Raw genomic sequence first — 25321 nt, 5'->3', positions numbered from 1 at the left:
AGTTAACATCAGAAGTGTATAGTGGGAAGCATCATTTTAAGGAGAGAAAGACAATGTTTTTTTTTTTTTGTAACCGGGCTGTCTAAAAAATTTGGTGACTATATCAATAATTTTTCAGTAAAAATATTTATCGATAGCCGTTCTTACCTTTTTCGTATCTTACAGGGTGCTTGAAGTATGATACCATCCCGAAGAGCGAAAAATGTCTAATTCACCCTGAAACTCGGGAACAGAATAAGGTGCTGTTTCTGTTTGTTGGAAATAGTATCTTCGAAATTGCCGAATACGAATATGTTTTTTTGTAGTAGTGTTTTATGAAGCAATAAGCCTATTATTATTTTTAACAGAGTACATTTTTGTTAAGAAATGTGTGATTTCCTGCTGATTCGATTGAAGAAGCAGTCAATAATTTTTTAAAAGAATAACGTTGTTACCCAAACAGTAAAATGGATTAGAGCAATTGATAAATGAAATTCAAGTTGAAAGACAAAAGCAGGCGGACGTATAGTCATCGAAGGTTATCTTAAATATAAGACGAAGATCATGGTCCCTCCTTCAGACCAACAATGCCAGCAACTTAAGAGCGTCACATAAATTTTTACAATTGCAGTCGCCATCGGCATAATTTTACTTCATATTATCGAGAAATTTTCTCTGGAAGCTGCTAATTCGTTTAATCGGGATAACAAATTTTAAGGTAGTATCAGCCGTAAATTAAAGCGGGTTCACACGAAGGGGAATGGGAAAAAAAGAAATTGGATGTCATAAAAATGAAAATTAGATTAGATTCAAAGACTTTGACGGTTAAAAAATGGAATTTTGCATTTTATAAAGGTTTCAGCGTTGGGATTTAAATCGTTGGAAACTTCATAACCCATGAAGTCGAGAAAAAAATTTACCAAAGTATTTTTGAAATACATTTTAATTTGTTGTAGGTTTACTTCTAATTGTTCGCAAACGCAATAGCAGGAATCGAACACGAGAAATTATTACAACTCCTACAGACACTCACGAGCAATATAACTCAAATTGGATTTTATTGTTGCTCTTAATTGTTAAATTATTTACTTAATTACCTCATAAACTTCGACTAATTTATAGATACCTATTATAAATTTAAACTGTACCAACTGATCATGAAAGTTGTGGGTATTTTTAGCAAAAAATACCACGCAAAGAATGTCTTTAATGTTCGGGAAGTTGCTTTGTGGGCAATTCAAGGCTTTACCGACGTTTTTACAAAACAACGTGTGCAAAAATGGTCGGTGTTAAGTTCCAATTGTTTTTTAATCTTCAAATAAGCAATAAAAATAAGTTCCAAAAAAATGCTCAATGTAGCATACATTTCAAATTATTTAAGAAAATTTGTTTAGTTAGAACAGACCGTTTACACCAGATTGCGACAATAAAACCTCGACGGAACTATGCGCTTACAAGTACGTACACCATAGTACATAAGAGGTGTGTTCAAAAAGAAAGGCGATTTTTAAGTTTTATTAAAAAGTATTTATTTTTTATTTATTATAGTAATCCCCCCACATATAATACACTTGTGTTTTTTCCAATCCTCGAAGCACTTCTGGTAATCACTTTCTGATATAGCCTTCAGGTATTCCAGCGATTTTTTCTTTATCTCCTCAATCGTTCCAAATCCATATCCGGTGAAGATGGTGGCTGAAGCATAATTGTGGTTTTGTTTTTGGCCAAAAAGACACAAGCAACGATGAGTGAGCAGGTGCATTATCACGATGCAAAATCCATGAATTTTGGTATTGCTTCTCGCAAAGGGCGCATAACTTCAAGTTAATAATCTTTATTGACTGTGCGACTTTGTGGTAAAAATTCTTGATGTACTACGCCATTATAATCAAAGAAAACACTAAGCAAAACGTTGACATTTGATTGAACTTGGCGTGCGTTTTTCGGTCTTAGCGAACCTGGAATCTTCCTTCGGGGCGACTGTGATTTGGTTTCGACGTCATAACCATATACCCATGATTCGTCACCAGTTACCTTTTTGAGAATATCAGGATCATCATTGACGTCGTTTAATAGCTCTTTCGCGCCTTCGACGGTCCTTTTGTTTAAAATTAAGCACTTTCTGAACGAATTTTGCTGCTACACGATTCATGCCCAAAACTTCGAAAAAAAATGCATGGCAACAGCGAATAGAGATGCCGACGTGGTCTCTAATAGCGACTTGACGATTTTTTAACACCAGTTATTTAATTTTTTCAACGCTTTCATCAGTTATTGACGTGCTGGGACGTCCGGACGTCCAAAGCGAGGTTCATCATCGGCGTCTTCTCGACCATCTTGCAGCAGCTTGTACCACTTATAAACACTTTTTTTGCTCAAAGTAGGGTCACCATATACCTTTGTCAACTTTTCAAGTGTTTGGCAGCACTGTATTCCATTTTTTACTCAAAATTTGATGCAAATTCTTTGTTCCATTATTTTTTGATAGCAGAAAATCGCAAAGTACATAAAACATGTCTAACGCTTGTCTCCCACGAAAAAAGAAGTAAATGTGCAAACTGTGAACATATTTTAGGGACATGTGTACCAACATAAAAAAATATCGAGAATCCAATGTATGTAGCCTGCCACATTACAAAAGTCACCTTACTTTTTGAACATTCCTCGTAGACTTAAAAAGTGTTTTAATTAGTTTTGATATATTAAGTTTTGGTCACAGTAGGTTCATTTTAGAGAGATTCATAAACTATGAAATAATCAAAAAAATGTTGTTGACGTGGCAAATAGAAGAAAATGAAACCCTAGCATATTTATATTTTATATTTATATATATTAATATTTCCGATGTTTTGAACTGCAACTAAAACTTCTACTATTAAATTAATTTAATAAAATTAAAAAGGTGTTAGAAGAAGCTATCCTATCCACAACTTGAATATCCATTATAATTAAAAGTCAGGTTCACGATTTAAGGAAAACGAAATGCTGTTGACAAAAGTTAGAAAGTTCAAACCGCAAAAATCAAAATTTATTTAAATATTTTTTTCGAAATTTTAAAATAAACATAGGTGAAGCAACACTTCGGAAAACAGAAATTTTTCATCTTTTTAATGGATTATTATCGAACTGATCGATAAACAACTTTGCCCCAATTTGGACTTTGAACTGCTATAGAGTAGTGGATTCCAATTTTACAAATAATTTATATTCTAGATACTTTAAAAACAATCAACATATATTTTTTTGTAAGATGGGAATTTACTTCATTTATTAGTTAATCGACTCTTGACCGAAAAATCTTATGTATTATATTCAGTTTTCATCAAAGTACAAATTTGGGTCAGACCAGGACGGCATGCGGCATGTTATAAACTGTAGGCGACGGGAAAAAAATAACAGGTAGGATTCAATATTAATACTGAGTCATTCCCACAAGGTGAGGCGCAGACCAAATTTGGTACGTCCCATGGTCGATAGGTATCGAAATTTGTTCCAATCAAAAGTACCACATGCTAATAATTTCACTATCTAGGTCGTGGAATATCTGCGGAGCAAATAATCTAGAGTGCTTTTTAGTTAGTTCAAATCGAAATAGCATTTATTTACAAAAATTAACAATAAATTTAATAGCAATTGGGAAAAAGAGACAGTTCTTGATACAAGGGAAGTCAAAAATATTTTTTTCCTAATTGGTTCAGACGAAATTATTAAGAAATTTCTTACTCTAAAAAGGCGAATGCGCCAGGTCATTAACCAATTTGACATTGAAAATAGATAAGCTTAATTTTATTTTTTATTTTATTCACAGGTGAATCACGACTGTTGGAACTACAACCCTGTTTCCTATGTGCAAACTAAAAAGGGAAAAGCTTTATTTTTATATAGTGACATCTATGAGCTGCTAGCCGAAGCTTTAATTCCGCGCCAAATTTTCCAACAAGCACGTAGATGCTTATTGTTTCTTATCAATTATAAATTTGAAATTAATAGCATATAACTTTTTTATTGATGTTTTGTTTATTGTATCCTATTCGATATACCCACTTATATAAGGAGCCGTTTATAGGATTTGGTCAGCTTTAATATTTGTTTGTTTCATAAAATTGTTTAATTCATGTATTCTATCAAAAAATCTGCGACATCGATATAACTATAAATTTTGATAATGATAGGCAGCAGCAGAAATTTGTTATCCAGCGAATGAGTACTAATTAATTCAACCAGGTGAGGTATTGGATGGGCCGCACTTTGTAGATTGACTAATGGCGATTAGAATGCTAATGGCCTTCCGCACCTTATTGTTTGATAACGGAAGTTAATATAAAGTAGCCGCGTCTGTTTACATCACTGATTGATTTTCCATATCGTTTTCGCCAATAGCCCGCCGTTGATATTGCTAACGAAATAAAACTTCAAAGGAGAAATTAGAGTTAAGATTTTTTTCATTCTTTCGATCTGCGATTGTATAAATATGACCTTAATTTAACAAACAACACCGCCCACTTTGTATGGACATAAATGGCCTGTTCGCGACTTACAAAAAAGGAAGTTTCCGGTGTCACTCGGTGTTGAATTAAAAGCTATATTGTTACGACTTATTTGCGCAGTTTTTAAGAAATTGATGAATTTTAGGAAACTTTTTGATTGAAATGGAATAGCAAGAAAATAACTAAAAAAAAAAGGAAAAAATCTTTCCTTATATCTATAAAATTAGAGTTTCGCTTTTATTTATAAGATTTCTGTTTGAGAGAAGTATTGGTAAATATTATTTTTTAACTTCTTAACAGGATTTAAGAAAACGGTTTTTTGTAAAAAGGTTTTTCATTTATTTTCAAGATAAATAGCAAAATGAAGCTTTTAAGGCTGTATAAGAAATTCTGCAATTTCAAATAAGAGGATATTGTATATTGTCCTCTATCAATTTGGTTAAACAGCATTGTAATCTTTTTTTAGTTATATTAACTACATAAATTAGTTCACATTTTATTAAAAGAATTTATACCAAGAAAAGAATGAAATCAAATTGATAAAAATAATAACTAAAACTGAAAGTTACAAAATCCTCTGCCATGACTATTTTTAATTTAATTTTTAAGAAATAGATCAATTTTAGGAAACTTTTTTGAATGAAACAGAACAGCCAAAAAATAACTTCTAAAAAAAGAGAAAAGAGGGAAAAAATATTGCTTTATATTAATAAAATTAGAGTTTAGCTTTTATTTACAATATTTTTGTTAGAGAGAAGTTTATTGGTAAATATTATTTTTTATCCTCTTTGTAAACAAGATTTAAGAAAATGGTTTCTTTTATAAAAGTTTTTCATGTACTTTCGAGATAAATAGCAAAATTAAGCTTTTAAGGTTTTATAAGAAATTTGCAATTTGAAATAAGAGGATATTGTCCTCTATCAATTTGGTAAAACTGCATTGCAATCTTTTATTTTAGTTATATTAACTACATAAATTAGTTCATGTTTTAATAAAATAATTTATACCAAGAAAAAAGTTAAATTGATAAAAATAATAACTAAAAATTGAAAGTTAGAAATTCTGTTGCCATGCCAAATAAGTTCTAAAAAAAGAAAAAAGTGGGAACCAATTTTTGGCTTATATCTATAAAATTAGAATTTCGCTGTTATTTACAAAATTTTTGTTTTAGAAAAGTATATTTCTAAATATTATTTTTTGCATTCTTTGTATAAAGGATTTAAGAAAACGGTTTTTTGTAAAAAGGTATTTCATTTATTTTCAAGATAAATAGCAAAATGAAGCTTTTAAGGCTGTATAAGAAATTTTTCAATTTCAAATAAGAGGATATTGTATATTTTCCTCTATCAATTTGGTTAAACTGCGTAATAATCTTTTTTTTGTTAGTTGTACTAACTACATAAATTAGGTCATATTTTAATAAAAGAATTTATACAAAGAAAAGAATTAAATCAAATTGATAAAAATAATAACTACAACTTGAAATTTACAAAATACTAAAATCTTTTACCATGATTACTTAATAAAAATTGTATTTGCGCAGTTTTTAAGAAAGAGGTTAATTTTAGAAAACTTTTTGATTGAAATGGAACCGCAACAAAATAGCTCCTAAAAAAAAAAGGGAAAAAATCTTGCCTTATATCGATAAAATTATAGTTTCGCTTTTATTTACAAGGTTTTTTTTTGGTAAATATGATTTTTATCCTCTTTGTGAACAGCATTTAAGAAAGTGGTATTTTGTGTAAAGGTTTTTCATTTATTTTCGAGATAAAATTAAGCTTTAAGGTTAGCATAAGAAATTTTACAATTTCAAATAAAAGGATATTGTATATTGTACTCTATCAATTTGGTTAAACTGCATTGCATTTATTTTTTTTGTAGTTATGTTAACTACATAAATTATTTCATGTTTTAAGAAAAGAATTAATACGAATAAAATAATTAAATCAAATTAATAAAAATAATAACTAAAAATTGAAAATTAATTGAAATAATAAAAAGAAATTTATTTCTTCTACAAGTTGTTTATTACGAAATTCTACTGAAAGTATTAGCCTTTGGAAAAACTGCAAAAAAGAACAATTCAATAAAATTTAAATCTCGATCTCTTTTCTCAAAAAGTAAGTGAAAATTTAAGTTTCTTTTTTGAGTATGTCTAGTTATATTTTCACACTTTTTTCTCACGCCAGGTGTTAGTTGCTACGTAAATTTTTCCTTTTCTTTTTGCCTTTGCCTTCTTAATGGAATAAAACCAGAAGTAAATAGTTAATGAAAATTACATCAAAGTAAAAATATTACTTCGATTTAATAATTCTCGTAAAATTATTATTATTAACGAAAAATTATCCCGGTATTGTACGCTGTGTGCCCCCTCTTTTCCCCGAAACCCGACAGGTTCGAAGCCTGGCTTCTGCAATCGCGCGCACCAGTGACGGACACTGTTGTGGCTGTTGAATTTCCTGCTGATTTCATATTATACAAAGTGTTTTCGCGGCACTTGTCACGGCATACATCACTGAACAAAATTATGCGTTTAATATAATGCATAAACGGCTCCAATTGGGCGAAAAATTGTGATTATTATCTGGTTTTGTGGTTAATGGAGTGTCGCTTTGGGATAATTCCAGTGTAACATGGACCACTTTCTTTAGTGCATTTGTTTTGTGTGGAATAAATACAACTAAGTAAGTATTTCTTTGTGAAAAATGGAAACCATCTAGGTAATATATTGCCCCGGGGGCATAGGCTCTGCGCAGTTACGATCATTAGTCGTGCTAAGAGATATTTTTTGAAAAGTGGTAGTAGGATGATGTCATGGTTGGTGGAAGTGGAGGTGGAAAATTTTGGATGGGCTGGCATGAATATTTAACAATGATTTACGTCCCAGTACCAGCACACAACGGCAAAGTAACCAAAAAGTACAAATAGTGTAGTGTAATAAAAGGCAACTACAAGTTTTGCGTAATAATACAATTTAACGATTTTCATTACATTGTTCACCTATATACAAAGATTGGAGATATCTAAGCGCCTTGTGTACCCAAACTGTATTGGTATCAAAGTTTACTCTTACAAGTACGAAACGCTATTCAAACGGAGGAAATTAGTATAAGTAGGAAAACCGGATTAGAACGTGACGGCCCAAAAGCAATTGTAGTTTAAAATCACGCCGGCTGCTCCATTTATATGAAATAAATAACAATTTTCTGTTTCAAATATAAATTAGTTGGCTTTTTCGCTAAATTAAAAAAAAAAAGGAGATTAGGCAAATCTTCCATTTTTCGAGTTCATTAAGTTTCTAAATGCAATCTCACGAACCATCAGGTCATTTTGAATTTCATGTTTTATTAGTTACATTTATGGCGGTGCGCTTAATTGTACTTCTCTAGGTCGGTTGGTGGTAAGGTGTAGAGAAGTTTCAATAATAATTTCGAATTTGGATTACTAGAAAATATATTATAATATGGCATTTCTGGTCGGGCCAATAGGTACAATACTTTCCAAATGGGTTATTTCATTTTTGATAATCTCATACGAGGAGTTTTGCACCAGGTAGTTCTGCCACTGTTGTGGAAGTAGAAGCATAGAAGCATCCCTCCCATTTACAAAATAAATAAATATAATAAAATGAGCTCCATATCCATCCACTCTAATAAATTTAAGTTCTATTCGAGGTTCTAATGTATTTTTAAGGTAGAATATATTTACTAGCAAAAATTATTGAGAAGTAGGATATTACTGCTAAAAAATTTCAGGACACTATAAGTAGTGCTTCAAACATAGAATATATAAACTATATAAAGCATATAAACCGTAGCCACTTGTTTATATTTATCAATAAGAAACGGAAACCTGCAGACTGTGTTCCCAATTTGGATCGGATGACGTAACGCCATTTGTCACCGTTTAGAGCAACAATTTCCAGTCTTCAATTTAAAAAGGCCTGTGTTAGTTTTCGCCACAGTAACCTAAACTGCAGCGTTACTCAAAGGTCAGCGCACGTTATTATATTCATTCCCGTGCGTACATATCTTGAATTCCGTTTTTGGGACAGTTTAATAATTATTTCCGGCATTGGTATACAGAGTGGTTGATGGTCGATGGAAGGTCAGCAACTTGTACGGAAAAAGGAAAAAATATTTTTGTTGAATTAGGTGATTTTCAAAAAAAAAGTCTTTTTCGATTTCATCAACCACATATTATATACATGTTAAGCACAAGGTCTTTTTTTTGTTTTTTACTTACACTTATAAGATTTATAATAAAACATAATAGGAATTAGGACATGACAGTTGCGCAATTGTAATTTACTAGTATTCTCTCAAAAACTTTCCCAACGGTGTGGGTGGCTGAAATTTTGGAGTCATCTCTCTTTCTCATTCTGAAATGTGCATACTTCAATGGTGAAAATAGTTTTAACATTTACATCTTCTAACACATGTTGGCAGTGACTTTTATTTTATTTTTAAGTGAGTAAACTCTACCTACCACCTTGCTTTGGAAATATTTTTCTGGCTTTACAAACATTAAAATCACACACCCGTAGTATCTAAACGAAATAAATAAAATATCCTATTATGACATTTACTAATGAAATATTGACGTGAAATATCCAATAACTTTTCCCGATATAATGAATTTTATTAGGTCAGAAACGAGACTCATGTGATTCATCTATAAATTTTTATTGCCAATAACGCAGCTAATTAATTAGGTTTTTGGGAACTATAGTAATATGAAAAAATTACAAGAGACAAAAGTTTCTAAATAATTGAGAAAATAAAAACATGTTTTATATCATTGCATAAGTTTTTCCTTAAATTTGATTAAGAAAAATGATAGGAATAGTCTAATTCAATTCCCTCCACTTTATAAAATAAAAAAATACGCAGAGTTAGGTGGAACAGTGAGGCTTCTTTTAAATCTGGCTGATTTTGAAATTTCAATCAAAATTATTTTTTAATGGAACGCCTTATACATTCTTCGAGAAATTTATTTGCCGTATATCAAGTTGTTTGGATGCATATTTTCATGACGAAACCAATGTCAAATGCAATATAATTTAAAATCTAAAAAAATTAAAATATTTAGTATATAAAAAAAGATGTAGTGGGCTTTGTCACCCCTTGAGGCTTTTCTTGTTGTTTTATTTGACATTGCTTATTTACACACATTGTGAATTTAATGAACAATTTATTATCTAATCATTTAATTGTCCAATAAAATTAGTTTTAATTCAATAATGCTGAATTATTTTACTACGGAGATTGCATATACGCATTTTATTTTATTTATTATTATATTGTTTAAATTTATTCATAGGTTACGCTTGAATAGATCATTTATTATTATTATCATTATTAATTGTTTAGAAGATAATTGAAAATGTTGTTTCAAAATTCAACTGTTTGACAGCATCCAACTAAATTATTATTAATTATTATTTCTGCAAATTGCAAGAAATTTCGCCGATAAAAAAAAGAAATATATATATATATATATATATATATATATATATATATATATATATATATATATATATATATATATATATATATATATATATATATATTACTAAACGTAACCTAATTAATTAGCTGCGTTATTGGCAATAAAAATTTATAGATGATTCAGATGAGTCTCGTTTCTGACCTAATAAAATTCATTATATCGGGAAAAGTTATTGGATATTTCACGTCAATATTTCATTAGTAATAGGATATTTTATTTATTTCGTTTAGATACTACGGGTGTGTGATTTTAATGTTTGTAAAGCCAGAAAAATATTTCCAAAGCAAGGTGGTGGTAGAGTTTACTCACTTAAAAATAAAATGAAAGTCATTGCCAACATGTGTTAGAAGATGTAAATGTTAAAACTATTTTCACCATTGAAGTATGCATATATATATATATATATATATATATATATATATATATATATATATATATATACACAAAACGGTAGTCGTGACCGGCTAGTTGAACAACAAATTTTAGTTAATTGGGGTATCGGTCCTGATGAGGGCTCAAATAAAAGGCTTTTGTGCTACACCAAGCTTTCGAAAATGTTTATTTTCTTCTTCAGGGGCTACAATATGAAAGCGTCTCTTAGTTATTTAATACTAAAGTCTTATAGTTAAAGTACTTACTGCTACAGTGCCATTATAGGCCAACACCAAACTCATCCGGATAACAGAAAGAATCAAATACGACCGTTAATTATTATAACCGAGGGCAGCCATCTAGACGAAATTGTTATTACATTTTATTTAAACGAATTTTACTTCATCCGCAAAACGCAAATGATGGAAAGGTTTTATTAGTATGACCACCGCCAGCCGTCCAGTTTTTTTCCTTTCTTTTTTTTTTCCCCTTTTTGTTACCTCCTTTTTGCTTACAAAGCCCTAATGTATAAAGGCTTGGGACTATTTTTCTAAATTATAATTACATTGTGACGACACTATTATCAGCAAACGCAATTCGATTGACGGTTGGTTGTAAAGTTAAGACATTAGAGTAGATCACACTGAGGCCATCAACGTCAGATCTTTTATTGACCGATTTCGGTTCCAAGAAAATCTCCACCATTTCCAAAGTTGCTCTTTTGTTGTAGTTGCTTTCTTTATGGAGAATTTTTGTTTCAACAAAGTTAACATCGTGATCCATTTGGTTAGAGTGTGTTGCTAATGAACAGGTGTTCTTATTGAGTCTGCAATCACTCTTGTGTGACGTAATTCTATCTTTAAGTACTCGCGATGTCTGTCCTATGTATACCTGATCACACTGATTACAGGGGATGCTATAAATTACTTCTGAATTCTTTTGTACCTCATCCTTATCTTTTAGTTTGCTAAAGACACTCCCCAATGTTTTTGTTTGTTTATATGCTATCTTAATATTTGTTTGTGCTCTCAGAATTTTTGTGAGTGTGGTCGTTAATTCTTTAATGTATGGCAATGAAAAATAAAAACATCTCTGATCGTCCATTCCTGGGCTATCTGAGTGGACGACCGTGTTCCGCGGGTTTGGAGCTCTTAGTGGGGTCGTGCTATATAACAATTTTTTAGTTAACCTACTTGGGTATGAGTTGTTAATCAGCATGTCGTAAAGCTTATTAAGATTTTTTTGTCTTAGTGATGGGTGAGAAATCCTCTCGATTCGTGTCTTTAATGCTATGACCAAATTTATTTTTGTTTTCGTTGTATGGTAAGAGTGGAAATTCATATATCTCCCCGAACTGGTCGGTTTTATGTACCAATCTAATATAATTTTGTTATCGTTGTTCCGGATCACTTTAGTGTCCAGAAATGGTACGCTTTTATCAATTTCCTCCTCTACTGTAAATTGTATGTGTGCATCATAGCTGTTAAACACTGTGAGCGTTTCCCTCACGCAACTTTCAGGTATGGAAGTAATTATATCATCCACATATTTTTTCAGAAATGGTAACTGAAACGACAGCTTATCTACGCACACCTCAAGTAGGTCATCCATAACGTATTGAGCTAATATTGGAGAAATGATGGCACCCATCGGTGTACCTAATTTTTGTTTGTAAAATTCATTGTTAAATCTAAAATACGTTGTATCAAAGACAAACTGAAGTATCTTCAGGAAACTAATTTGTGACAAATCAGTGTGGTTTCTAATTCTGTTCCAATGTTTTTTTATACTTTTTTCTACCAAATTATATGGAATATTACTAAATAAAGAGACGACATCCAAGCTCACAAGAACATACTTATTAGGTAATTGTTTGTCATTGATAAATGAAGAAAACTCAAATGAATCACCTGTGAAATAATCATTATTCTTATAATATGCTTTGGTTAAAACCTGAGTCAACAATGAAGCCAGTTTACTGTTCGGAGCATTAATTGATGAAATTATCGGTCTTAAGGACCATTGGGGTTTATGTATTTTGGGTAAGCCATAAAATTTAGGACAAGTTTGATTATATATATTTAATGTTTTGGCTACCTCATTTGTTAATTGTTTTTGATCTTTTAATGATTTGACAAGTTTGTTAGCTTTTTGTTGGTAAGTAAATGTAGGATCGCATCTGAGACGCTCGTAATAGGTCCGATCCATCAGAATTTCGTTTGATTTTTGAATGTATGTATCTTTAGACATAATAACTGTCACATTCCCTTTATCGGCCCTAGAAACGACCAACTCAGCGTGATCCTTAAAAAATTTTTTTGTCTTTTTTAACAAAATGTCTATATAGCTACGCTTTGCCGGTTGTTTTAAAAAATTAGTCAATACATTAGTAAACTTAGCTCTTACAGTATTTTTTGCGTTCTCTGGTACAACTTTAATTATAGTTTCTACATCAGCAATTAAACGTTTGACTGAGATTTCATTGCATCTTGGTGGCACGGCAAATTTCGAACCTAAAGAGAGAAACCTCAAGACATCATCCGGGACCTCAACCTCTGAAATATTCTTAACCCAATTATCTTGTGTTTTGATTGTTAAGTGATGCTGTTGCGACTTCAAGTTTTGAAATTTGTTTATGTTCTTTTTTTTGATGGTTTTGAATTTTTTATCACATGACCCTTATTGTCTTTTACCAAATTCGTCAACAACATCACCCGGAATCAATGTCAAAACTTTCTCTCTTACTTGTTTCAGTGATTTTTCTATACGATTGATAGTTGAAATAGTGAGTGATATTTCTAAATTAATTAATTTGTTATTCAACCTGGTAAAAGATCTTTTATTGATGGCCTCAGTGTGATCTACTCTAATGTCTTAACTTTACAACCAACCGTCAATCGAATTGCGTTTGCTGATAATAGTGTCGTCACAATGTAATTATAATTTAGAAAAATAGTCCCAAGCCTCTATACATTAGGGCCTTGTAAGCAAAAAGGAGGTAACAAAAAGGGGAAAAAAAAAAGAAAGGAAAAAAACTGGACGGCTGGCGGTGGTCATACTAATAAAACCTTTCCATCATTTGCGTTTTGCGGATGAAGTAAAATTCGTTTAAATAAAATGTAATAACAATTTCGTCTAGATGGCTGCCCTCGGTTATAATAATTAACGGTCGTATTTGATTCTTTCTGTTATCCGGATGAGTTTGGTGTTGGCCTATAATGGCACTGTAGCAGTAAGTACTTTAACTATAAGACTTTAGTATTAAATAACTAAGAGCCGCTTTCATGTTGTAGCCCCTGAAGAAGAAAATAAACATTTTCGAAAGCTTGGTGTAGCACAAAAGCCTTTTATTTGAGCCCTCATCAGGACCGATACCCCAATTAACTAAAATTTGTTATATATATATATATATATATATATATATATATATATATATATATATATATATATATATATATATATGTATATATATATATATATATATATATATATATATATATATATACATATATTATTTTTATATTTTTTCCGAATTTGTGCGTGTAAATCCGCGCAAAGCTTTTTTTTTCATAAACGCATAGGTTTAAACTCCATGAAAAATGCAAAATAAAGTCAAAATCACCAAAGATGACTCTCAAATGTGTAAATAAAACATATGGGATAATAAATATCGCACAGGATATTTCTGAAAAAAAAGGAAATAATGGCTCATTTCTTTTCTCATTTCTCCATCGCAAGTAATTGCAGATGAAAGTTAGGCCCAAATACAGTTTTTAAAAATGCCAATGGTCAATTTGTTAAAAAAACTGTGGATTATGCAACATTGAATCACGAAAATTAAGAATTACTATAAAATAAGGCAATAATCAATTTGTAAAAAAGGAACCTAATTTAACTCTAAATGTAAGACAAATGCACAAAAATTATGTTCAGAGAATACATAAATTAATATAATTTCTTTCTTTTTGGTATTGGGATGATAGATTTTGACTGCACCAACAAACAACACAACAAACACTAAAAAGTATAGTTTATTGTATCAAAATTAAAAAAAACATTTAAAAACAAAATTCCACCAAAATACTGAAGCTCATAATGCTCGAAAAAATTGAATCGTGTCTACCATCAAAAAATGACCAGTTAGAAATACAATACATTTTTAAAAGCAATTACATGCAATGGTTTACATTCACTTTTTTATTTGGAAACTAAGTTTTATGAAAAATTGCAGGGGACGAGAACCCAGCTATCGAAATTTATTTTTTTTGCTTACGTTTTTCTTTAAATTTTTTTAAATATATATGCGGATAGTGTATTTTTATTCAGTAATATTTTCTTGTTTTATATATTTTCTTTTTTAAGATAAAAAATAAAAAATATTATTTTTCCACCATATTTGTAGAGCGATATCTGCCAACGTTTTTATAACTAACTACCCTTTATGTGAAATAAGAAGTCACACCCTGTATACTGAGGTTTTTTTTTGTTCATTCTCCCCATTTTATTAAACCATAATTGGACAACAAAAAATTTATAAATCTAAAACTATCTTGACTTTTCAATCGTTTTTTGATACCACGAGTTAGGGAAATTGGGAACAAAACTAATATCGTGAAGAGGTCACCCGTTAACAAAAACCATCGGTGTCGAAACGTGACGTTACTAAATTCGAATTCAAAAGGAAGTTGTTAAAGTAGTCACGGTTGCGTCGCCTTTCTTATGTTCATTAGACACAGTAGTCCCGGTATTGCAAAATAATGAACGGTCTCAAAACGAGTTGAATTGAGACGCATTTACATTTTAAAATTGAATTTAAATTTCAAATTTTAAATGCGTTTTTAAGTAATAAGCTTATATATGGTGTGGCTTTCGAAGGTTTTGTATCACCAGACGATTTCATTGCATTGAATTGCCAAATTCGTTTAAAGAAGCTATTAATATACAGTTTTATTGAACTGGTTTAAAAACATATGAATAATTTCAAGTTTTATTTAGGTACTTAACGTTTAATTTGCGCTGACTGAGTTTACGTTAATTCTCTGAAATAAAATCTTTTGTTTAGGTATGCACAATACTTCGAGTGGTGAAAACAACAAACATCTGACCGATATTTATACGGTTTTATACGGTAAAACAATTTGCGTAGATTAGTTTCAGCTCAACTCGCGATAACTAATATGCAATTATGTAGAACATGTTAATTGGACGTGAAAACCGGAAAGATAATGCAGTATACTTCCCTTTTTTTTTAAGATAATTGACTAAAAGGCACTGAAAACCGCTCAGTGTGACTCCTCTTTGATTGCCTTCTAAAACAAAAAAAAAACAATCGATTATCTTTAAAAACAACAATAACTCTGTATAAATAACAAATTTTATATTACATTACCGATACCTAGGCACATTCAAATTTAAATATTTATATTATCTATAAAAAAATTAGCGCAGACTGCCCGGAATTTTAAATAAAAACGTAATAAAACCGTTCCTACTATAAAACGATTGGCTCGTAGACAATTATCTTGCCATGTGTACTAATTTAATATAAACGATGCGACAAATGTTGTTAATGTTGTGCGCCGCGGAGAAAATATAAGTTAAAAAACTGTTTTAAATACGGCTAATGATCATATTCTTTGTAAATGTTAACCGCATCATGCATTTAGTTTATAATAACGAAGTTAGTCACCTTGAATTGCATTTTCTTCGGTTTACAGGAAAGGCAGTATCACTCAAGAAAACATTCAGTAAAGTAAAACCTCAATGATTCATACACAAATTTTCTGCTTGCGTACCAACCTAAGACCAATCTTGGTTATAAGGGGTGTCCCAGTAAGGATACGGTAAGGTGAACAAGATGCAAGGACGGAAACTTGAAAAAAAAAGTTTCTGAACGCAAGAAAATCTGAAAAAAAAACGATATGACGTTTTTTACTTCATTAGATAGTCGAACACGGGTCAGTGAAAACTTCTTTAATCTAACCAAAAATATGAATAAAGGAGCTTTTTACTAACGTTACGTTTTATTATTAACTAATCAATTGTAGAAAACTAAGTAATTTTATTAACTATTGAGGTATTTAAGTAGTAAAATGTGGAAAACCATTTAATTAATGAATAAGGCATCTCAAAATCAGCTACTAGAGATATAGGGGGCCTATCTATGTTTATAATACAGGAACAATTTTGAGAAGGTCTATTTAACATGCGCATGCGCTAGATTTAAAATCTCGTTTTTAAGCAATTGTGGCATTCAACGACCAACATGACCGCTGAAAGATCATCAAAAAATGTGATGTGGCATTTGATTTGATTGCATCAGAATATGTGCAGATCCTATTAAATCTTCAGACAAAAAGAGTTAAGCGTGTAGATATCGCTTTTTAGAAAGAAAATGGAGCAAAGTGGTGAAAAATAGGGCCATGTAGTGCTAAGTATCGACGTGTTAGGAGCGACGAAAAATAAAATTAGTTGACAACAGTTGACCAATTTTGGTTAGTTAACTAATAATACTAAATAACTTGAAAACGGAATATTAAAAGTTGGTTAGTTTAGGGTACTTTTATACTTTTGTGGGTTTCAAGGGCACTTAAAAAAACGATAAAGGTAAATAAGTATATTTTATATCGACGTTAAATATCATAAGTAATAACTTCTTTCTTTCAATTCTGCAAGTGGAAATGCTTCACAAAATTGATTTTTTTTCTTTTATTTCCAATTTAAGTTAGGATAAAATATTGAGATGCGCATTATTTGGCCCTTATTTGACTAAAAAAGTCATATATTGTATATTTTTTCAGATGTTTGTTTGCGATTGTTTCAGAAAACGTAATTGCAATTGCCTCAAATCCTTTTCAACGACTCCAAGTTTATTTTTGGAGTTATTGATTTAGTTTTCGAAAATGTTCACACCTCCCACCACTGTCCTTTTAGAGATTAAAATATAACTGATTTTTTCAGCTTTAGAACGATGCTCACTCTAACTAACTAACATTTTGCAGAAACCTAGTTTTAAAAATCAATTCAGTAATTACGCCCCTGGCGACCAGAAACTTGAAAAGAATTACCAGCATTTTCTCTTTGCTGATTTACTTTTTTTTTTAATTTCTAGGACCGTCGGTTTCCGTAATACCATACTTCGTCTCTGTTACTGAGCTTGTTTTAAATTAGTAAGGAAAAAGTGGTTCTAAAATTTATATTTAGCAATTTTGTGTAATTTGCACAATTTGACGGTTTTTCAAAATTTGGCGTAAACAGGCAAAACTGCTCAACATGGCACCTCAAGTAAGTTGGTTCCGTCTAATAACTGATTAATTTTACAATAATTATTAATAACAATTACTATAGGGATGATGTCACTTTAAATACGAAATTAAGAAATGTGGTACAACATATCAAAATATTAAAATTATCCTTCACTCGCTTATACCACGTTAATTTTTGCCTATTGCACTTACTAATAAATTATTGTTTATTATGCCAAGCATCAATGGGCAATTTTCATTTTGGCATACCAAAGATACTTTTTATCGTATTTTATGATAAGTTCGCAAATTAATCACATCCGTTCAGATTAGATAGTGCCCTTTTGAGTATTTCTCTAAAATAAGGACTTAATAAACATCGCGTGCTTAACCTACAATATTTATTAATAATTCAGCAATATTGGTAACAGGAAATTGCTGTCTTGTCTGAAAATTATACAGTAAAGACAATCAATGTCCGACAGCGATATCAATGTTTGTCAATATCATGATTTATTTATTGTTGATGAACAAAATTGACTTTGTCTTTTATATTTTTTCAAACAGTAGAATGTAACGATAAAAAACATTAACTGAATTGAAAAACCGAAAATCAATACATTTTAATTTAGAATATTGAAATTGACAATACACGTTTGCCGACATAGATTCTCATACGAAAATACAAACACCGTCAAGGAACACGCAATCACCTCAAAACGACAGCAATATCGAATGTTTTAGTACGAGTTTATTAATTTGAATTTTCGTGTAAATAATTGATAGCGTTCTATGCATAATTTACGCTTCTATAGAGCGTCATTGGCCTTTTTGCATTTTTCATTCCGCTTCATCGCAAAATAATCTACGATACAGGTCAATGGAATTTTCGGAGAGAAAAATAACAAAACCAAAACTACCTAAGATTTTTTCTTTTTATAGTTCAAATTATAGGTTGACCAAGATCAAGATAATATACTGCATTTTCATTTCAAATAGGAAATAACACATCTATATTTCACAACAACAGCTAACGCTTTTGACAATATCGTTCACAATTCACACTAGTAATAATTTAAGCTCTGCATTTTAGTCTATTGAGTGCTCTCTATGGAGGACTTTTTTTTGGGTGTCGAATCTTCCAGTCGTCTCTCGAATTGCGGACACTGTAAAGATGCGTTTGGTCTCGCGTACTCGAGTTTTTAAACAGAGACAGTTCCGACCCCAACCTATTGCATGTGGATTTCACAAAATTGATTGCCGACTATAGTTGAACGTGTATACAAATTGATGCGCGGTTGCGTTTATAAAATTCTGGCATATAGGTACCTGCAATCTTCATTATGCCATTAGAGAAGCAGCGCTTTTATTAGATTTGCAAATATGATGAGCTACGGGGGATTACGTCAAAGCAATCTTATTTTAACTATAAAATTATAATATTTTTATTGTGATTTTGTTAAAACGGATAATGAAAAAATCAAGGAATGATTTATATTTAAGTAAAAAGTTGTTTTCAAATAATTTCCCATACGTAATGAGATTATGGGTTATATCTTTTTAGTATTGTCAAAGCTCACTTGTAATGCTACCTTCGAATTTTATACCAAATGTAACTTTAGTTTCAGCAAAAATGTACAAAGAACTTAACGGAACGAAATCCTCTCCCAAATTCCGAAGGACCAGTAGTCAAATATGCCCGGCCCCTGATGTCGAACTTCTAGAAGCAGTTCTAAAGAACGAGACTGACAAAATAAGGAGGATAATATTGTCCAATCGTCACCTATTAAGCCATATTTACACTCCAGAATACAACAAAACGGTACTGCTGATAGCTTGTTCTGAGGATGGTGTGGAAGCCAAGACGGTTAAAACGTTGCTAAATCTTGGAGCCAATCCAAGAGACTTTAGTGAGACGGATGGCTGGGAAGCTTTACATTTCGCCGCGTACAAGACAGATAGCGAAATACTTAACGTACTTTTGGAGAAAAATCCTGGTGACGTTAATACTACGGCCAAAGGTAATAGCTTGACGTTTTCGTTTACACCGTATAGTTTCGGCAGTGAACTCGATATAAATTCTACTGGTCATGTAATGCACCTTGATCAACGCATCTTCCGTGCCTACATTTTTTCTAAAACCGTATTGATTAGTGTTGAATAAGGTTTTTTTTTCTAAAAATGTTTTTAATCTATTTTCAATACACTTTTCAAGGACTAGCGCAATTGGTCTGTAATTCGACATTTGGTCTCTCAAACCTGATTTATATAGAGGGATAATAATGGATTCCTTAAAAATGTCCTTGGAGAATACCAGGTTAACCAAATATAGTATGGGCGTAGTAAAATATTTATGTTTTTTCAAATAAGATAAAGAGCATTAGATATACCATCCCCATCATTTGAATTCGTATTTTTCACCCGTTTTATTATTTGTATTAATTCTTTTTCTAGTATTGGTGACAAAAATATACTGAAATTTTTTTTTCTGTTTATAACTTACAATTTTTGGCCTTTTGATCTTCAACGCAAGTGTTCCTCACACTACTAAAGTGCATTGGAAATTTCTAGATTATCCGTGCCCGGCCTAGCAAAGTTGTAACACAGATAAAATTATAAAAAAATAACTAAGCTTCCCTTATAGGAAAAATTGTTAATTATATGTAAACTTCATTTTTGCCATCAAATTCAAGATTTGTCAAAAACGGTATAGGCCAGGAAATATATCTAGAATTTCCCGGCGAATCCAACAATGGTAATAATATACTGAACGGAACGCCCTAAATATATAAAAAAAAAATAAAAAATCTAGATAAAACTATTTCACTTTTTTTTCTGCCGGTAAGTAACTACCAACTAACTTGAGGTGGTAGAGAACCTTATTTTGGGCACCATGTACATAAGAGTATATTTTTTGAAATAATGTTGAAATACACCCCATTCTCTCATTCTCTCATGCTTATAAATGAGAGAGAAACAAGAAACCCCATTACCATCCGTTTTTTTCTATTGTAAAATTTGCCTCACTTTTATATCACGCCGATGGCATTTCTTGTTTTCAGGCAGTAACGCTTTACACATCTTGATTAGGCACGGTAACGCTGAATCGGAAGAATTTCTAAAATGTGCTGAGTTGCTGATCAAAAAAGGAATTAACGTCAACTTGGGGGACGCGAACAACGTGTCTCCGATTTTGTGCGCCGCCAAAAAGGGCTATAAACATATAATCAAACTCATGCTCGATGTCAGCGTAGTACCGGTGGACTTAGACACGCACCAACTTAGAGGAAAAACCGCCAGAAATGTAATCATAAGTCAAAATCTGTACGACGGTATTTTGCCGCCTCCCGTAGATAATTCCAGCATCGATGGAAAAGAAATCTTGTTCAGTTATGTTAAGGCCGGCAACGAAGACGCGTTTGTAAATTTTGAAAATGGACATATCAGAGATTTTGCCGACTGCGTCGATTCGACTTCGACTTTACTTCAGGTGTGCTGCGAAAGAGGATTGGATAAAGCAGTGTTACATTTGCTGCAAAATGGTGCAGATCCTAATAGGAACACCTGTAAAAACATTCTATTGCCTGTGAGTACTGATTTCCTTTAACTAGTGTAGAAGCTTCTCGATCCAGCCTATAATAGTACATTACCATCAGAACTGCCAAACGTCAAAATACAATGGTATTTACAATTTAGTAAAAATATATATATTAAAAAAATGATTTTATGGTAATATAAGTGGTTCCAAATAGATTTTTGCCACGAACATTGTTCATTTCCAGAGTAGCGACGCCGATAAGCCATGTTTTGAATAAACGAGTATGTTTGCAAGTATAATCATTAATCATAAATTTGCAAATGTTTTTTTCGTCGAACCTAATAACCATCTAAGATTTTTTCCACTTGTTACAAGTAATTGAACTCCCTGCAGTCGATTTACAAATCATATATCATCATTATATATATACATATATATATATATATATATATATATATATATATATATATATATATATATATATATATATATATATATATATATATATATATATATATATATATATATATATATATATATATATATATATATATATATATATATATATATATATATTCTACTCCCTCTTGTAAAATGTCTAATTATACACCGATCCAGCTTGCGGGAAACGTCACTTTATCACGTGAGTTTCTTGACCCACGGATCCGAGCCACTTCGGACATTTTCGGAATATTACGGCACTGGGTTGGGAGCAATCGTATGTTTTCGGACTTTTTACCGCACAGCTTGAATTTTGACGATTACAAATTCTTACGGTCATGTCAGTGAATGTAGTTGTGTTTTTTTGCAAAAATGGACCCAAAAGCTATCGGTTGTAAAAAAAGTATAGTACGCAACACGTTTGGTAAACATTTTAACTCACTCGTTTATTATACACTAGCTCCGCTCATGCCACATAAACTAGTGACAGAAATGCCCTTTACCAAACTTGTTTAATAATATACTATTTTTCTGTTCCCTTTAATTATCTAATTATACACCGATCTACCTTGCGAAAAGCGTTACTTTACCACATGAGTTTCTTGTTCCACGGATCCGAACCCATTCGGACATTTCATAGATATTACCGCACGAGTCATTGAATGTATTCGTGTTGTTTTGCAAAAATGGATTCAAAAGCTAACGGTCTTAGAAAAAGTATAGTAAGCAACACGTTTGGTAAACTTTTTTAGTCATTCGTTTATTAAACACTAGCTTTTCTGCGCTCCGCTAGTACCAAATAGACTCCTGACTCAAATGCCGTTTAGTGTGGTATTGTTGCATAATATACTTTACCCAAATTAACATGAACAGTTTGAGGTTCAGATTCTCCCATTAAATTATACGATGTCATTTCAATAGCACCCTGTATATAAAACAATGTGCCGATAATATTGTTTCGGCTTTGCAACAAACATTACTGCAAATTTCAATCCAATTACTTTAGAACGATATTCTTGCAGATCGAAATCGCAGCGGAAAATGGAAATTCAAAAATATTCGAAACTCTAATCGAATGGGAAAACATTAAAATTCCCAGCACGGTGTTAATATCGCTCTTGAAGTACATAGATGACGATTGTAATTCCAAGTATCAGTGTTACAAGTTGCTAATGAGGAAAATCAAGAAGCAATCAGAGACCAGACCCGACGAAGTGTCAGCCATTCTAAATCACGAGGATAACTCCAGCAATACACCACTACATTACGCAATCAGGTACAGATTCGGGTATTGGGCGTTAAATTGATATTAACGAGTCATTATTTCCAGGTACGCTGATAAAGAAATTATACGAGAACTTCTAGATTTGGGAGCATCTTTGGGTGCAAAGAATAAATATGGCGTCATGCCCATACAAGACATTGAGCCAGAAGCTTTGGAGAAACACCTGGATAATTGCGTTTCTTTCGATATGCAGAACAAGAAGATCGACAAGGAAGATTTCGCAGTTACTTTCGTTTACCGGTCTTTAATTCCTCCATATGTTAGGTCAAAAAGTGATGGTTACGTGGACGATATCGAAGCTGCGAGTTTTAATGTTAATATTAACAGAGAGCTTGTTGCCGAAACTGAGGTGGGTACTTTATATGCTATGGTATGAAATTTGTGTAACTATTTTTGCTACAATATCAATGTTTAAGATCTTCTTTATTTCAGGTTATATCGTACATGAGCAAAGCCTCAGAATTCAAACACCTCCTAAAACATCCGGTGATAGTGAGCTTCCTTTTCATGAAGTGGCTTAGAATACAATGGTTATTTTGGACCAACTTAATATTTTACATATTATTCTCACTGTCGCTGGTTGTTTATATTTTTGCCCATTATACGAATTTTTCAAATGAAGAAAAGTCAGTGATCCACAACATTTTCATCCAAATCTCTTACGCAATACTCGTACTTTCTTTCTTGCTACTACTGTTCCGTGAAGTGTTCCAGATATGCGTAGCGCCGAAAAAATACTTTAAAAATTTCGAAAACTACATAGAAATCATCCTCATTGTGTTAACTGGAATGATAATATTCGTTAAGTCGCCTTCAGACGATCTGAGAAAGCAGTTATCTTCCCTCTCTATATTGCTAGCGGCGTTTGAACTCGTGCTGATGTTAGGCCAACATCCCTACTTCTCAACCAATGTGGTTATGTTCCGTACAGTTTCGTTCAACTTTTTCAGATTTCTTATATGGTACTCTTTGCTTATAATAGCGTTCGCTTTAAGCTTCTACATTTTATTCACTACCGACAACAACGGTGAACCGACGACGAGAGTAAACCAAACAGACCAAGGCGAAGATAACTTGTTTAACAACCCCGGCAAGTCAGTTTTCAAAACGGTAATCATGTTGACGGGGGAATTTGATGCGGGATCTATCAATTTCGAAACGTTCCCCGTGACGAGCAAGATCATTTTCGCCTTGTTCATTTTTATGATCGCCATCATATTATTGAACCTTTTAAACGGTTTGGCAGTGAGCGATACTCAAATGATCAAGAATGATGCCGAATTAGTAGGGCACATAGCAAGGGCACAGCATATAAGATACGTGGAAAGCATGCTCGTAGGGAATATTATTCCGGTAAACGTTTTGAAAAAGATAAACAACTTTTGCTGTTGCTTACCCATGCCCGACCATTGGAAGTGCAAAATAACTCAGGTTCTTGCAAAAGACGCTTGTCTATTTCCTAAGTACCTCAACTACGAACTGGTTTTTTACCCTAACAAATCCGGATTGATCAGTCTGCCGGGCGTCAATAAAGGAAAAACCTGGTCCATATGCAAAAGTTGCGCCGCCTGCACCGCCATCTACTTGGATAGAGATACAATTCGACGGACTAATAATATTGTCGAAGCTAAGAGAAATGAAAAGGTTAAGAGGGAAGATTGCCAGTTGGGCAAGATAGAATACGAAATCAATGAACTCAAAAAGAAGATGGACAGTCTATTGAGATATTTAGAAGACAACGGTAATTTTTGAAATGATATTTACGCCTTCATCTATTGTTATGTAACCTAATATGCTAATAAAGTTTTCATAAAGTTCATTCTTATTCTTTATGTGCCGTCTGGTCTAAGAAGGTTGTCTATCATCGTGGTGATTCTTACTTTGGACGCGGCTGCCCTCACTTAAGTTTTTCAGCCAAGAAGTGGACCTTCTCCCCACTCTTCGTTTGCCTTGTATTTCTCCCTGTATTAGTTGTAGCATGTGGTACCCTTTTGCGCGCATAACGTGACGCAGGTAAGCAAGTTTCCTTATCTTTACAGTCTTCACTATCTCTGTTGTTTTATCCATTCCTCTTAATATCTTGTTACTTTGTTTTTTTTGTTACTCTCTCTATCCAAGAAACTCCAAAAATGCGTCTGTATACCCACATTTCAAAAGCCTAGAGTCTTTTTAAGTCGTCTTTGTTCGTTGTCTACGACTCCATTCCATAAAGGATTGAAAAAATATAGTATCTGCCCAATCTGATCTTAAATTTGATGTTTAGATCTCTAGCGCAGAATACTTTTCACATGTTGGCAAATGCAGCTCTAGCTTGTCCTGATTGCCATTATGCAATCTTTCCCGGACGTTTGCTTTGCTGATTACCATGAATTTTCTCTTATTGGTATTAAGTGGAAGACCAGCTTCTTCACTGCTATTGACAATTTTATCCATCATTCTTTGTAGCGCTACCCTGGGCTAATAT

General features: G+C 32.1%; 1 protein-coding gene across 3 annotated transcripts; it reads left to right on the top strand.

Annotated features, from left to right (window-relative positions):
• The first annotated feature begins 6902 nt into the window (after window positions 1-6902).
• LOC132704445 (transient receptor potential cation channel protein painless) lies at window positions 6903-24661 on the top strand. 3 transcript variants are annotated; one of them, XM_060674447.1, is made up of 7 exons: window positions 6903-7150; window positions 17461-17633; window positions 19216-19614; window positions 20656-21179; window positions 22595-22848; window positions 22903-23206; window positions 23290-24661. In XM_060674447.1, the coding sequence occupies exons 3-7, from the start codon at window positions 19227-19229 to the stop codon at window positions 24607-24609; spliced, it is 2790 nt and encodes a 929-aa protein (XP_060530430.1). In that variant the 5' UTR covers window positions 6903-7150; window positions 17461-17633; window positions 19216-19226; the 3' UTR covers window positions 24610-24661. The 3 variants fall into 3 exon arrangements, with proteins under 3 accessions (XP_060530430.1, XP_060530429.1, XP_060530431.1); XM_060674448.1 differs by lacking the exon at window positions 6903-7150 and adding an exon at window positions 16129-16306; XM_060674446.1 differs by lacking the exon at window positions 17461-17633.
• Window positions 24662-25321: the final 660 nt, after the last annotated feature.

Source organism: Cylas formicarius, unplaced genomic scaffold, assembly GCF_029955315.1.
Source record: "Cylas formicarius isolate icCylForm1 unplaced genomic scaffold, icCylForm1.1 PGA_scaffold_7__23_contigs__length_41026272, whole genome shotgun sequence".
Lineage (NCBI taxonomy): Eukaryota > Metazoa > Arthropoda > Insecta > Coleoptera > Brentidae > Cylas > Cylas formicarius.
Note: the sequence above shows the minus strand (reverse complement) of the source record. Positions and strands in the feature narration are given on the sequence as shown.